We start from the raw sequence: 15,998 nt of genomic DNA, 5'->3' as shown, positions 1-15,998 counted from the left end.
TAGATTTTTTGCGCATGCTGCAGAATAATTATAATAATAACAATGGCACAGTTGTACCTATAAAAACATGGGGCCTCCACCTAATTGGTTGCCAATCTTGCAGAAGCACTTGATATGAGTTGTAGAGGTGTCCAAGGAACAGCCCTCCAACAATGCCCGCATGTCTAACACCAACCTGATCATGATCCCTGATGACAAGGATGGAATGGAAGAAATAGCCAGCATGAACAGCTTCACATGCTGTGATACAGTGAAGACGCCAGTATTCGAGAAGAGTTTTGTGGAGATTTCGAATCATGCACACAACCTAAGGGAGAACTAGTTCAGGCAGCAGTGAACCACGTAGTGGGATGTATATCCAGAACAGTTGTATTAGACAGCTACGAGTGTAAATGACACTGAGATCAATTGTTTTAGACGGACAGTCAATAAACTTAAGTGCCGACAATGCTTATCCAGAACTGCATGGTCTCTGGTGTTAGTGGAACAAAGAGACAATCAGTTAAATGCCAGGCGCAGGTAGCTATGGAATTTCAGCGCAGAACAGTAGAATGTATGTTTCTAATTGTAAAAAATTTGTCGGTGCCCTGTTTGTTACACATGGAGTTTCTGCGAGGAGGGTACGCGAAGATCACCCTTCCAAGCAGAACATGTCAGTTAGTAATATGTGGTAGGCAAAATAATTTTGAATTTGCCATGGACAAAGGCACATTTTGGTAGGTACTGTGAGAAGGTGGAGGTCAATGTAATAAAGATTACTAAGGTACTGTGCACTAATGGAGACCTGTACTATACTCACAATGCAATGGGATGTTAGATTATGGGTGGTGCCATGGGTATTTTATCACACATTCAGACAAAAATGGGATAATTGAAGTGTTTATCAGACCACGATAAAGCTGAACAAGCCAACTTGCTATGTAAATATATAAATAGCTTCTCGCATAAGGCTACTACTTCAGCTGCCAGAGGCTGTGTGTGAGGTGTGTGTGTGTGTGTGTGTGTGTGTGTGTGTGTGTGTGTGTGTGTGTGTGTGTGTGTGTGTTATCTTTTTTTGACAAAGGACTTATTCGGCAGAAGCCCATTTTGTGACAGTCCTTTTGTTGTGCCTATCTGTGACTCAGCATTTCCACTGTATGGTGAGTCGTGACTATCCTTTTTCATAATATTGTTTTAATACATAGAGGAGTCCCCCATCAGATGTATTGTCATGTAACCTATTCCATTCCCTGGGCCTTAAGGTAGACAATAAAAAATGAAAGATAATTACACGTGTGGAATGCTTTCTGGTAACTTATCTTCTTCAAATAAAATCAAAGGATGCTATCACCATGAGGATCTCAAAGGGTATTCGGTCTAGAAAGATTATTCTCTACAATGATTCTGTATGTAATATGTTTTAGTTGGGGTGTAAAACTGCACAAAAATAAGTGTTTTCTTATTCTGGATATGTGTGCAAAGTCACCACATCGTGTTTCATAGCAACATGTGAAACACGAACAATATTTAGTACCTGCACATAAACAACAGTTCACCTACACTACAAATCTGAAGAACACTTCTTGTAATATGAAAGAGCTTTTGTAATTAAGTATAAACTGTAGATACTTTGTTTAAGTCTCAAAAGTCAAAGAAGGATATGCAGTTATGCTAATGATATGCGAATATATTTGTATAAATACTGACTGAAATTCAAACACATCCTTTGCAATTGCAGAAATAATTTCTTTCTCCATGGACTAACTAGGCAATGACACGAAGAGCCGCAAACTGTAAATGTGTCACAGAAAGCTTAGCATTCATGTTCAATAATTTGAGAATAGTGATCTATGACAGATGTAGTACATGAATGAACACTAGAATATGAACAATAAAATGACAATTTTGCTCTCAAGACACACAGTATGGGTGAAAAGCAACACAAAGAGCATGTAAATACAAAGCAGTAGCTATGCTAGCAAGATACAAATATGTAAATATTTATGGCTTGTGTTTGATTTTATTAGTTTGTATGTAATGGTTCAGTTCTGTTAAGAACCTAGTAATACAGAATTTCTTTGTGAATTTTCATATGTAAATGATGCAAGCTCATAGTAGTAGTCTATGGATTTGTCTATGAGCTGCTTATCGCGATGTTTTCTCAATCATGAAGTTAGTCAAAATTTCTCTTTATACATCTTTGGATACACAATTTTGATTCGCATGTGCAGTGGGCAATTTCTTGCCCACTTTCCTGTTTTGGTCTTTTCAACTCGTTTATAGGCTCATGTAAGTGATGATTTTATGATATGGAACACAATTCATACATACACATCAGGCTACTGAACCAAGTAACTATGAACATGGTCAAATAGTAAGAGAATATAAAAATCTTGTATACCGTATTTACTCGAATCTAAGCCGCACTCGAATCTAAGCCGCACCTGAAAAATAAGACTCGAAATCAAGGAAAAAAGAAATTTCCTGAATCTAAGCCGCACCTGAAATATGGGACTCGAAATTCAAGGGAGAAAAAAGTTTTAGGCCACACCTCCAAATCAAAACAAACTTGGTCCATTGTAATATGAGACACAATTTAGGTCGAATGAATGACGATACAGCTACAGTAGTTTGGTTCGAGTCGTAAGCTTAGCAGTTAAGCTTTACCAGGTAGCCATAGCTATGCGTCAGGCCCGTATTTATACGGGTACCCTTCCTTTTTCACGTGCTTTGCCTGGTTTGAATCAATTGCTTATTTTTCTTTGATCTGATAAGTGCTGTTCTCTTTGTTATAGGTGTTTACGTCACTCTAAGCTGAAAATGCGTTATTGTACTGTGTTGTGCATTGTCGCATTCTGATAATGTGTGTGTACGACCTGTCGCCGCTCGCGGCATGGCTTCTGTTGTGCGCGCTATCACCGCTTATGATAAAAAAAGAGAGGAAATGTCTCATTAGCGAAACAATGGCAAGAGACTGCTATTTGTTGTTACTTACACTGCTGCTTTCTTTGATAATGATCTACAAGAACCAAATAATAGACTGTGTATGATACAAGATGTTCTGAACGAGAGTTTAGCTAAAATTTTTCGCCGTTTGAAAATCTTTGCAGACGCCTCTTTTGTACATTACATTCTACACAGAAATTAGAGTCATCTTAGATTTAAAATCTAGTCAATTGCCGTACTTGACAGTATCACTATCAGGCATAAGAATAATATGAATATAAACACGACATGATATGTATATTCTTCCGTGTTTGCTGTTGTCTCACACTAGTTTCGTAGTTTCTTAGGCAGACAGGATTTAAATTAGATAGCAGCAAACACGAAAGAATACATGGCAAAATGTTTATATTTGTATTATTCTTATGGTGAAGAGAATACTGCATGTGATTCTCAATTCATAAACGTTCCTATTAACAACCATCTCTTCTCACAGGTAGGAAAAAATTCAGAACATAGTGTTGGCCATATTGACAAACATCCCAAACAGTCTTGCCAGTCGGATTTTCGTAGTACATTGAAATGCTGCTACATTCAAAGATGAACAATATGGAGTTTGTACTTACTTCATTGGATAATGTATGAAAATGCAATGGACGAAATTCGGGGTGGAGAAAAAGAGCTCGTCTTCCACCTTTTTTTTTTTAAATTTATTTACTGACTCAGAGGTTTTGGCGCCAGTATTTATCTTTGTGCCTGCAAAGCATGCCTGCGTAGCGCTACATATATTTGACGGCAGAAGTTAGTTGTAGCGGGACCTACCAACATTTTTCAGAACTTCCGCTTACTTTGCACTCGATTCTAAGCTGCAGGCGGTTTTTTGGATTACAAAAACCGTAAAAAAAGTGCGGCTTAGATTCGAATAAATACGGTATGTAGTTATACTTTTAAAACTAAGAAAAATATTAAACATGTAAATAGTTTTAGCACTATAACAAGTTTCACAATACATGGGAATGAAATACTTAAGTAGCCCCTATGTGAATTTGTACTCACCTCTGCTACGACACGATATGGAAGTAATAGCATGAAGTATCAATGAACATTTTAATCCTATGTGGCTTCAAAAACAGGTGTTGCACCGAAACATGTCTCTCATAATGATAGTCAGCAACAGTGCTTAACACGGAAACTATTGTTGCCACATGTGACCGTGCTTGCATAATGAATATACAAATTTCCTGTGTCCTACAAGAACGTTCAATGTGTGTTTGTGGTGGACTCTTTTGTAAACACACCTTGCTGAGAGCTGAACTATATGCAACATGTTAACAGTGACTGTTTGTGGAAGCCATGTGTAGAGCAGATCAGTAACAGTGTGAGAAACATGAGTTCTCACTACACAAATCCAATGCATAATAATAACCACATATAAACTATATGACACTTCTAATGACACAACTGTACAAGTCAAAACTCTCTTTAGGACCCCATAGCGTTTAACAAATGTGTTTTTGTCTCTCTGATGCTGTGCTTAATTTGTTTTATATATACCAATGATGAACTGTAAGAAAAGGTACGACCTAGAAACACCATGCCAACCCTGGTGCAAGAGGCAGACATCTGTTTTTTTCCACCAGCTGGCAGGGGGTAGCACCTCATAAGACAACAAAGGTCTCCAACCATATGTCGTGAACCATCACTGCATGATCTCAGCCACATTGTGATGCCAATCTGATCACCACAAATCTACACTGTGTTTATACACAGTGGAATTTTAAAGAATGAACAATAATGTTGATTAACATCACACAATTCTGAAGTTTCTAAGCATGTCCAATTTTAGCTTCACATATTATGAAAGATCTAACAGTACCACACCAGGTACACTACCACAGCATAACTACAATATTTACATATTTATTTATTTATTTATCTCACAATTAATACATTTACTAACATGGTACAAAGTAAATCAGGCAAATATGAAACTTTATCTGTTTCATGCAACAGTAACTTCACTAAATATTCCATATTTAAATCAAAAATTTTATGGTAATTAAAACAACAGAGATTTTATCCCTTGCCACAGTTTTTTGGGGCTTTTTCCTGTCAGCTGCACCCAATTGAGGAGAGATGTAATTTAATGAAATGTATGTAAACACAACTGTTTACTTGGGCCTCATAAAATTAAGCGTGACTATATCAAAATCCTCATCCAGTGCTAGATAAAAAGTAAACTTTGCAACAATGGCAGGTAATTTATTGATACAGCAATGAAAAACAAAATCACTGAAAATCTATTGGTTCACTAAAGAAAATGAAAGCATTCATGAAAGTAATTTGTTGTTGGATAGTGTTGCTTGATTCCTTCGTCAAAAACTAAAGTTCTCCTGCAAACTATTTTAAATGGACCAAAATACTAGTTACTAATTGGTTGAAAGCATAAGTCAGTTCTGTTCATCTCATAATTCCATGCATACAAGGGGGCTGTATAATGTTGTATAAAGCAGCCATGAAATACATATATACATTGCCCCTTTGTAACTTCATAACTGTGTAAAAATACATCTTATAATTAAAATTATTTTGGAATGTGTAAGCACAATTTAATTATAGTATCAGACCTGATAATTTCCTATGATAATAACCATAACTTTGTATGAATATTTAGAGGCCATGAAGAAATGACTGGCGATGAGTTGTTTGAGGTCAGAACGACCGAACACATTACGTGTTCTCTCAATACCTATCCAATATCACTAATCAGAACCACCCTAAAGCTGAGCAGCCAATCATTTCTTTTCATTCCTTACAAATATTTTTTACATAATAAATCAGGTTTGCTGCTCAATTACCTTTGAACAATGGCATCAGCACTCATTTCTATGGCTTAATATTAATAGACAGTAACCTGATAATTACATGACTCCATAATTTACATCTTTTGAAAATAATAATTAATTTAATTTATCTATGTTTTTTTGCTCAGGTTTGCCATCTTTGCTCATTTCTCTCAGCCCGTCATCCATCACAGACTTGCATAATAATCTGTATTTTATTTGCCTAGACATACTGGGAAAAGGTTTCATAATAGTAATATCTCAGTCTTTCTTTTGTACTACAAATTCAAGAGGGGAATGTTTCATAGTAGTATGTTAATACTTGGAGCTGTCAATATTGTACACAAACTACAGACAGACAGACACACTAACAGATGGAAAGACAGACAGACCCTTCAAAAATGGTGAAATCATGTATTTTCATTAAAATCTCAAATTTGAATTTGTTCACAATTAGTCTTACTCATAATAAAGTATAAGAAAGTAATAATAAAAATTATATGAAATACAGCACAAAGGACAGGTAGAGGCACTATTTGCATATGAGGTTTGTGAGAACAGTAATGAGACTGATTTTTTATCCACCGAAGTTTTAATTTCTCTATTATTTTAAACAATAATATTTTCTCTTCAGCACCTGATGAAGTCATCATTCTCAGTCTTGGTAGAAGTGCTGAGAGGGGACAATTGGTAGGGCCTTTAACATGTTGGTCATGTTCTTTTGAATGTTCTCTGGAGTCCCAAAATGACATTATTTTACGACCTTTTCAATTTCAGGAAAAGAACAAAATTACAAGGACTCAGATTAGGTGAATAGGGGGCTGGGGAACAACAGGAATGCCTTTTGAGGTCAAAAATTCTGTGATGGGAGTGGCCTTGCGACATGGGACATTGTCATGATGCAGCATTCACTTGTCTACAATGTCTGGTTTCACTCAATTTATCATTTTCCTGAGCCTTTCAAGTACATCTTTGTAAAACACTAGGTTGACAGTTTGTTCTGGAGGAACAAATTCTTCACCTATTGTCAAAAAACCAAGTCAGCAGTGTTTTGATCTTTAATTTGCCCATTCGAGCTTTTTCTGGTCAAGGCGATATCTCAGGGTGCCACTCCTCACTTTGCCTCTTGTCTCAGAACTGCACTAAATAAATCCATAATTAATCACCTGTGATCACATGACTGAAACATTTGTGGTCATTGGCAGTCCTCTCAAGAAGATTAGTGCACAAATTTCTTCAATTGTGAACCATTTTGGAACAACCTTTTTGTATGAGCAAAACCCCAATCAAAATTTTATGTACGGTGAAATTTTTTATTTTTAACTAGTCATGTATTATCTTTATTGTTAAACATCAGTCTGTTATCACAAGAGCATGCACATGTGCAATGTTTTCATAGTTTTTGAAGTTGAAAGTCCCCCTGAACAAGGTTCATCTTCAATGTGTTTTCAGTCTCCCAGAAATGATTTGTGGCAAAAAAAAAACTTGTGCTTTTGATAAGAAATGTTTCCCATATGCCTGTTTCAACTTTCTAAAGGTCACGCTCGTGGATTCCCTGAGTGTAACACAATATTTGATGGCATAGAACTGTTCTAAATTCCAGTGTTCAATTTTCATAACATATGACAAAAACACAATTTCACTGATGGCACTCTCAAAAATCACCTGACAGCTGTATGGAGCTGAAACTCAAACTGAGCATCTGGAAGGAATGAACACATAGGTCTACACAAGTAGATTGCTCACAGTGTTGTCAATCTCTTTACTTTTCTCACTCACCTCATATATGCACACACACAACTCTTCCCCAAACTAAAATATTATATCTGGACAGGAAAGTTTACCGAGATTTAATCTTTTTGCACTTAGAAAACATTCTGAAAATAGAGATCAACTTAGGTGTACAACATTGTTAACACAGTTATAAACTGGACCCTTCTCAACGGCATTTTTCATTTCATCTGCCACATAAAATATTACTTTACCAGCCACAAATCACACAAATACTTTTTTTTTAAAAAAAAGCAATTCAATAAAACCGACTTTACAGACCAAAACAGACTACAACTGACAAATCTGAAAAATGCCGACTTTTACTGATTTTGCTGACTATTTTCCATCCCTGAAAATATCCACAGCATTGAAAAGAGAAGATAAACAAAAAAAAATTGTGGTTTGACCAGGATTTGATCCTGCAACCTCAAGTTTCCAGACATGTGCTTTATCACTAGATCATCAGGCATGATGCCCAATGAGCTAAATTAAGTGGCACTGCAGCTCAACTGTACAGATTGTTACTTTCGATTAGGAAATTTTATGATATATTCACCACCACCACCACCACCATCACCATAACCATAACCATCATCATCAGAAGCAGCAGCCATTTGATATTCCCTGTTGGGTACAGATTTCTCCTACTCTCTTCCAAGCTTTACAGCTTATGCCTATACATATACATGCTGCACCTGAATTATTATTATTATTATTATCATTATTTTGCTGTCATTTACCCATATTTTAGGCTACCATCTTAAAATCCAACAAATAACTTCCTTGGTTCACCTGCCATCTCTTTACCTGACTACATGTCCCCACCTACATGTCCCCACCTACATTTGACTTTCATTATTGTCATAATTACATCTGCAACCTCAGTCTGTTAATTTCCTACATCTACATTGATACTCCACAAGCCACAGTGCGGCGGAGTGTACCCTGTACAACTACTTGTAATTTCCCCTCTGGCTCCCCTTGCAAATAGAGCGAAGGAAAAATGACTGTATAAAACAAATGTTTGACCATCAGCTGCTTTTATTTTCAACCCAAATATCAACCAGTTTCAGTCATTTGAGTAATGACAAATGTAATATGGTGGCTTAAACCATCTAAACCCTTACCTGTGAAGATATGGGTTTGAGTTTATAATAAAAGCAGCTGATGACCAAACATGTATTGTATACATTACTTGATGGTTTTAGATAGTCACCTTCCAAAAATGTAGAAAAACGGTTGTTTGTATGCCTCCGTATGAACGCTAATTTCTTGTATCTTATTTTGGTGGTCCTTACATGCAATGTATGTTTGCAGCAGTAGAATTGATCAGCAGTCAGCTTCAAATGTCGGTTCTCTAAATTTTCTCATTAGTGTTTCTCAAAAAGAATGTTGCCTTCCCTCCAGGGACTCCCATTATAATTCCTGAAGCATCTCCGTAACACTTCCATGTTGTTCGAACCTACGGGTAAAAAATCAAGCAGCCCACCTCTGAATTGCTTCAATGTCTTCCCTCAATGTGACCTGGTACAGATCCCAAACATTCGAGCAGTACTCAAGAATACATTGAACCAGCATCCTATAAGTAGTCACATTTACAGGTGAACCAGTTTTTCTTAAAATTATCCCAATAAACCAAAGCTGATCATTTGCCTTCCCTATTACAGTTCTCACATACTCGTTCCACCTCATATCACTTTGCAATGTTACGCCCAGAACATTACAGGTTTGATCTTCCTACTCATCCACATTAACTAACATTTTTCCACATTTATGGTTAGCTGCCATTCACCACAACAACTGGAAATTTTGTCTAAGTCATCTTGCATCTTCCTACAGTCACTCAACTTTGACACCTTACCGTACACCACAGCGTCATCAGCAAACAACTGCAGATTGCTGCTGGCCCTGTCCGTCAAATCATTTATGGATATAGAGAACAACAGTGATCCTATCACAGTTCCCTGGGGCGCTCTGATGATACCCTTGTCCCTGATGAACACTCACTGTCAAAGACAACATACTGGGTTTTATTATTTAAGAAGTCCTCGAGCCATTCACATATCTGTGAACTTATTCCATATGCTCATACCTTCGTTAACAGCCTGCAATGCAGCACCATGTCAAATGCTTTCTGGGAATATAGAAATATGGAATCTGCCTGTTGCCCTTCATCCACAGTTCTCAGTATATTGGGTGAGAAAAAGGGCAAGCTGCGTTTCACTTGAGCAATATTTTCTAAAACCATGCTTTATTTTTTGAACTGATATATGATCAAGGATTCTAGCAAACAGCAGTTAGTGATATTGACCTGTAATTTTCCCAGTCCAATCTTTTACCTCTATTATATAGTGAAGTCACCTGCAATCTTTTCCAGTCACTTGGGACTCTGTGCTGGGTGAAAGATTCACAATAAATCCAAGTTAGGTAAGGTGCTAATGCTTTAAAGTACTCTCTGTAAAATCGAAGTGGAATTCCATTCAGACCTGGTGATTTATTTGCTTTCAAATCTTTAAGTTGTTTCTCTACACCAGGTCTGCTTACTCTGGGTGTATACGTGGACAAAGAAAAAAAATTCCCAGATTTCTCCTAGATTTCCTGGTTAAAAATACAATTTCTCCCAGCTGAAAACACACTAGGGTTAAGTGACAGTGTATTTTACCTCGGAACTGTAAAACTTGTCAACCCTTTTTATACACGGGTGTAGAATTTCCAAGCACTTTAGAAAACGAAAATCAGGGAAAAAAACACATTTTGGAATGATCTTTGACGTGCAGCAACCTGTACACTGCATATTTTCGTATTACAAAAGTATAAATTCAAATTCCACCAAAACCTGCATGTTACTTTCTGAAGCATTGAAATCGAGGTTGTGATCCACTTTTGTAAGCCAATCATAGCTCACGTCACGTGATCTCGTCATCGATGACAGCGGATATTCAGAGAATAGGACACGTGATGTAGTCAGCCAATAGCAACATCACTGCTGAGTAGTGCGAACACACTAACATGAAAAGTTAATGTTTTACATTAATATTCATAGTGTTGCTACAAGAAAAGCAAAGCTTTCACATATAATATTGGTCTCTAATGTTAATAAGCTGCAAGAGAAGCTAAACTTTCACATATCATGCTGATCGTTTTGCGCACGTTACACTTTAAGATGTATCACACAAACATGCTAGGAAAGTTTTTAATAACAGCATATAAATGTCAGATCTTTTGGCCCCGAAATTCATATAAATGACTTGTCATCAAAGAGTTGATTTTTAAATGAGAGTCACACTCTCTGTGATTTAAAAAATTTACCGTACATTCTCACACATAGTTCAATTTGCGTAAAAGTAAATTTACTTTGAAAGTAATGCTTTTCAAACTACTAATCGCAATTTTTTTCAGTGACAAATGGGTTTGTTTCAGCAGTCGCCAGATAACAGGTGCAACACTGTGTGCGCAGCTACAATGACGTAGGAAGCCTGTATGTTCGTACGTGTAAAAACATGAAAAGATCTTACATTATGTCATGAAAGAAATAAGACGCCAGACATACTCCAAGAGCATCGAAATTTCAAAGCAATACTAACTAAAATGAGTACAGCTAAAATGCATACTTAAAGTGCACATTTGTATATCCAGATTCCCAATGCAGGATACAGTAATATCCTTTGTTAAGGTATTGGGTCTTACAAAAATTTAACTGAAAACTAAAACAATGAAAAATTCCCCGAATTCTGAAAAATTCCTGGGTTTTCCCCTGTTTTCTCCCAAATCTCCTGGTTTTTCTGGGTCATATACACCTGATTACTGTATCGTCCATAAGGGAATTTGTCTGATAATCAAATGACAGAATGTTGTATTCCTGTGTGAATGATTTCTTGAATGTGAAACTTAAAACTTCGGTTTTCATTTTATCATCTTCAACTACCACACCAGACTGGTCAACAAGCGACTGAATAGAAGCCTTAGAGCTGCTTAGTGATTTCACATATGACAAGAATTTTCTCGGGTTCTCTGCCAGATATTTTGCTTAGGTGTGGTGATGGTAGTTGTAAGCTTCACCCACAGATCTTTTCACAGACATATGAATCCCTACTAACCTTTGCTTGTCGTCATTTATGTATTCGCTTTTGAACTGAGAGTGCAACAACCTGTACTTCCTCAGCATCCGCAAAATTTTGTTATTAAATCCTTCATGTGCACTCCTCAAGTACTCTGCTACCTGAGCAGCTGTAACTTTTGTGTAGTGCACCCCTGACCTATAAAACTAAGTCCTACAAATACCTACATGATAACGCAGGTCTAGAAATCTGCAGCCAAAACCATCACTGAGTCAACTAAGCTTTTGGTTGAGACCCTCTGCTCAGTTCCAAAACACAGGACCCCAGTCAACTCTGGGAACAATGTTGCAAACTGAGAGCTCTGCTTTCACCCCATGGGCGAGCCAGCAGTCTTCATTATCTCTGCCAGCCACCTGAGCAAACTGACAATCTGAACTGACGATCACCTTAGAACCCAAGCGATAAGTATTGGTGGTGCTGAGGTGAGCCACAACATGCAGATGGCTGCACGCTGAACACTCGATAGCCACAGTTATGGCTGCCTCCAGAGAGCAGACAATGCCCCTCCCCCCTCCCCAGCAGACATACCGAGATCACGAGATCACACTGGCTTTCTTTCCAGCTCTTAACGCTATCTGCCTAAGGTGCTCCATAATGTGCCTAACATTGGAGCTCCCAACAACTAGTGACCCCTCCCCTCTCCCCTGTGTGCCTGCTCGGACCCTGCTGAAGGAGTGGCCATCTATCTACTCACAGGGTAAATGGGTAAGGCCAGGTGCCAGTCTCCACACTGGCCCTCTGCCTAGAGTGGCGCAAATGCGTCACCACCCACCACTCACCCTACTGTGAGGGCGGACCGACCAAAGATGCACTAGGAGGTGCCTCGGAAGCAAAGTCTGTGGGCAAAACAAGTGACACCTGAGGTGTCCCATGCGGCGCGCAAGATTCTCCGCCACCGCTACACCACGATGCAGCAGCCTGAAGGTGACTGACCATAGTCAACAGCACACTCAGCTGTTCGCAAGCTGCGGCCAGCTCCTCCTGCATCTGCACACAGCATGAACAGATCCTATCCATCCTAGCAAGATTAACTGTAAGAAGTGAACTATAAAAGCATACAATCCTAGATACACAACTTGCTACCCTTCTGATGTGTCAACAATGGATGCTGATGCATTAAAAAGCTATGTAGCTGGCTGTTCACTGAGCAACTGTTGCACTACAGACTGAGTGAATTTACACTTACAAAAATGCGAGATTAACCCTCTTAAACAGAGAAACACGCAAGAAATTTAATAAATATGCTACATGGAAAACACAAGAAATGACAACCATTTAACTTGCCACTCTGTGGATGTTTAACAGTCCAAAGCTGGAGACTGCCTGCTTACTAAACGAATGGACAGTTGTTTTCAAAACCAAACAAATGAGCAACTACTGCACTACAGATGGGATGAATTTGTTTTTTATCTCTCTTAATAATTCCCAATATGCATCACTCCAAAGTTTTTCATTGGTTTTTTATATAAAAGGTCAATGTCTCACTGCAATAAAATAAAATAAAAGCTGGTAATGCACGCTGACTGTAAACTTCCCTCTTCAGACACACTGGAAGCTCAGTTTTGATAAACTTAAATTAAAATCACTCCAGAAAATTTTTACACTTTGCATATTCTACAACAAGCTGGAGTGATTGACATCTTATTCTTACTGTCATTCTCGTATTTAGAACACAGAACAGTCTCCCAACATGTGGCCCACATGAGGTCGACTGATGGCCATGTCATCCTTTGCCATGTGGTGTTAAGCAGATGGGGTAAGGAGAGGTGTGGGGCCAGCACCATGCTCTCCTGGCCATTGTCAAATTTCTAGAGCTCGTAGCCACTACATCTCATTCAAGCATTTCCTCAATTGACATCTCGAGCCTGAGTGTACTTACTTCCAGTCCCCCCACCAACAAAAAATCTCTGGCAATATCAGGAATTGAACCTGGGTCCTCCACAAGAGAGTCAACTGCACTGATTACTTGGTTGCAGAGGAAGCAGTTTCCAGGTGCTCAGTGGTGAGGTTATCAGTGCTTGGTTGCAGAGGCAGATATGCCAATACAGATGCTGGATAATGTAGCTACTTTAGTGTATAATTCCCTTGGATCCTTGAGAAGCTAAACCTAGTTTAAATGGTCATTACTTTTTTTGCTGTTGTCAGTTCTTCCCTCATTTTCTGTATCAGTCTTCATCATTTAAAATAAATCTCAATCTAAATTCGACTACTTGCCTATTTCATAGAAACCTACCAACATTTATAATTGTTACCTTTTCTCTTCTCGTGTACATATTCACCACTACCATTCTTTGTTTATACATTAGAAAATAAGTTCTTGACATGAATAAAAATAAGGTAGACCATGCTACCAGGTAAGTTACCATGGTGGCATTTAGAACTCTTATAGAGCCAACATGCAAATATCAAATTATTGTTACTCCATCCCTGATTTTCCATTGTCTGATTAATAGTGTGAACTCTATTAATTTAACATTACACAGTATTCTCACGAGAATTCCCCCAACACATTAATGAGTTGTAAGAAATGTACTGTTTTACTTCTGTATTACAGAGGATAATTTTTTCTTACCTCTCTTACGTGTATTCATGTAATGTATTCTTCTGTCTCCATATTCTGGCTGCCTTATGCCACAGTTTGTTAAGGAATTTCGAGCATGGTCTGGATTTGTACCAAAATTTTCTCTGGAAAACAAACCACCGAAATGAAATAAAGATTATGGCCAACGTGGTATGATACTTAACACAAATTTTTGATGAAATTGTGCATTTCCTTTAACAAGATGACAAATTAAGTTTCTTTTCTAACTTCTCTTGAAGCATGTCCATTTTACTGTTTGTTCTCAAACAAATGCAAACGTACGCTGTGTTCACGAGACAATAACACTGGGTAGAATAGTATACAGGAGGTAATATTAACATGTAGCAAAAGATCTCATAAGGCCACAAGTGTTAATTACGACAAACAGGTAAAAATTGTGTAAGACATAACTATGCATCTTCTTGCATACATTTTACAACATTCACAACCATATAGATGATGGATAACTCCTTATGGCAAAAAAGAAATAATGAATAGTGTTCTTTTTCTCTGTGAGACAAGAATGAAATGACAAATGTTCTTTTCCAGAATTATCATAGAAATTATACTTCACTTCTAAAAACAAACATTTTGTCACGTAATTTTCAATATCCAGTCGCAATGGATGTGGTTCATAGAACTGTACTCGTGGCTCATTGTTACAGTGCAAGATTTTATTTAATATTTATTAAGAAAGCCATAAACACACATGAGAATATTTGAATAAGGAATATAATAATCAATGTACCACTATTTTAACATTCCTGCTTATGTTACTATTTACTGTATCAAAATGAACATTCAACTGAGAATACTATCAAATTACAAGGAGACCAAACAGCTGGTCAGTTCTTACTTTCAGGAGGTAAAACTACAAGCTTTGCTGATACAAATAGTTACAAGTAGAAAATGCTAACCCTAACTTTCAGGTCTTGGGTGTTCCTTTCTTGGGTAGGAAAGAGGTATTGGTTGGTGAAGGCTGGAAAGCAGATCATTCAGATCTTAGGTTGCGAGAATGAAGGGAGACAAAAATGAAGGAGAAAGTGCTCTCCTTTAAGTAGAAATTATTTTAACTCCTCATATTTACCGACAGTGGTTATAAAATTAGAGATAACCAAAAATGGCTAACCAAAAAAAGGAATTAATTTGGATGTTCATGACATTACCTCTCCATTACAGAATATTAACTGACCTGATGGTGTATTCTACAATGTCAGAGAGCTAGCCATAAACTTACCTATATGAAGGATGCGTTAAAGCTAGCTGAAGTAGGAACCTATTTTCAAATTTATAGCCAATACTTTCCTCCAGCACATCACATGATCTATGAAACCGCAAATGACACACAAGCACTGGAATCAACATGGCATGCTGCAACAGAATAAAGAGGAAAGTCAAATGGATAAGAAATGAAGTTGTGCTTGAATGAAATACATGCAGTATATAAACATTTTGGTGTACAAAGCTTATCTGGAGAGGATTTTCACCAATTATATATTCTGACACTCCTGTTGGTCAGAGCATGGTCTGTCCACCCAGGCTACTTGGTGAGGGTTGTTAGCTTCCCAATCCCAGTGTCCCACGAGCTTCTGAAGGGCAAGGATGCGTCATTACATTTCCTGCCACGATGCAGTGTTCACTTGAACAATGATATACAATCAAATTCTGTGTGAAACTTGGAAAGTCAATTGCCAAATCATTTTCAATGATCAGGCAGGAATTTGTGAATGAATGTCTGTCAAAGCAGCAAGTTTTTCAGTG

At 37.6% G+C, this 15,998-nt stretch overlaps 1 protein-coding gene across 6 annotated transcripts in view; it reads right to left on the bottom strand.

The window, feature by feature from the left end:
* LOC126354294 (ribonuclease 3) overlaps window positions 1-15,998 on the bottom strand; it is a 244,217-nt gene that overhangs the window by 155,994 nt on the left and 72,225 nt on the right. For all 6 annotated transcript variants that reach the window (XM_050003841.1, XM_050003843.1, XM_050003842.1 and 3 more), the window contains exons 11-12: window positions 15,475-15,608; window positions 14,229-14,341 (exon numbers count right to left, since the gene is read on the bottom strand). In XM_050003841.1, coding sequence (XP_049859798.1) covers window positions 14,229-14,341; window positions 15,475-15,608 — 247 coding nt within the window. The remainder of the gene's footprint in view (window positions 1-14,228; window positions 14,342-15,474; window positions 15,609-15,998) is intronic.

This window comes from Schistocerca gregaria, chromosome 3 (genome assembly GCF_023897955.1).
Source record: "Schistocerca gregaria isolate iqSchGreg1 chromosome 3, iqSchGreg1.2, whole genome shotgun sequence".
NCBI lineage: Eukaryota > Metazoa > Arthropoda > Insecta > Orthoptera > Acrididae > Schistocerca > Schistocerca gregaria.
Note: the sequence above shows the minus strand (reverse complement) of the source record. Positions and strands in the feature narration are given on the sequence as shown.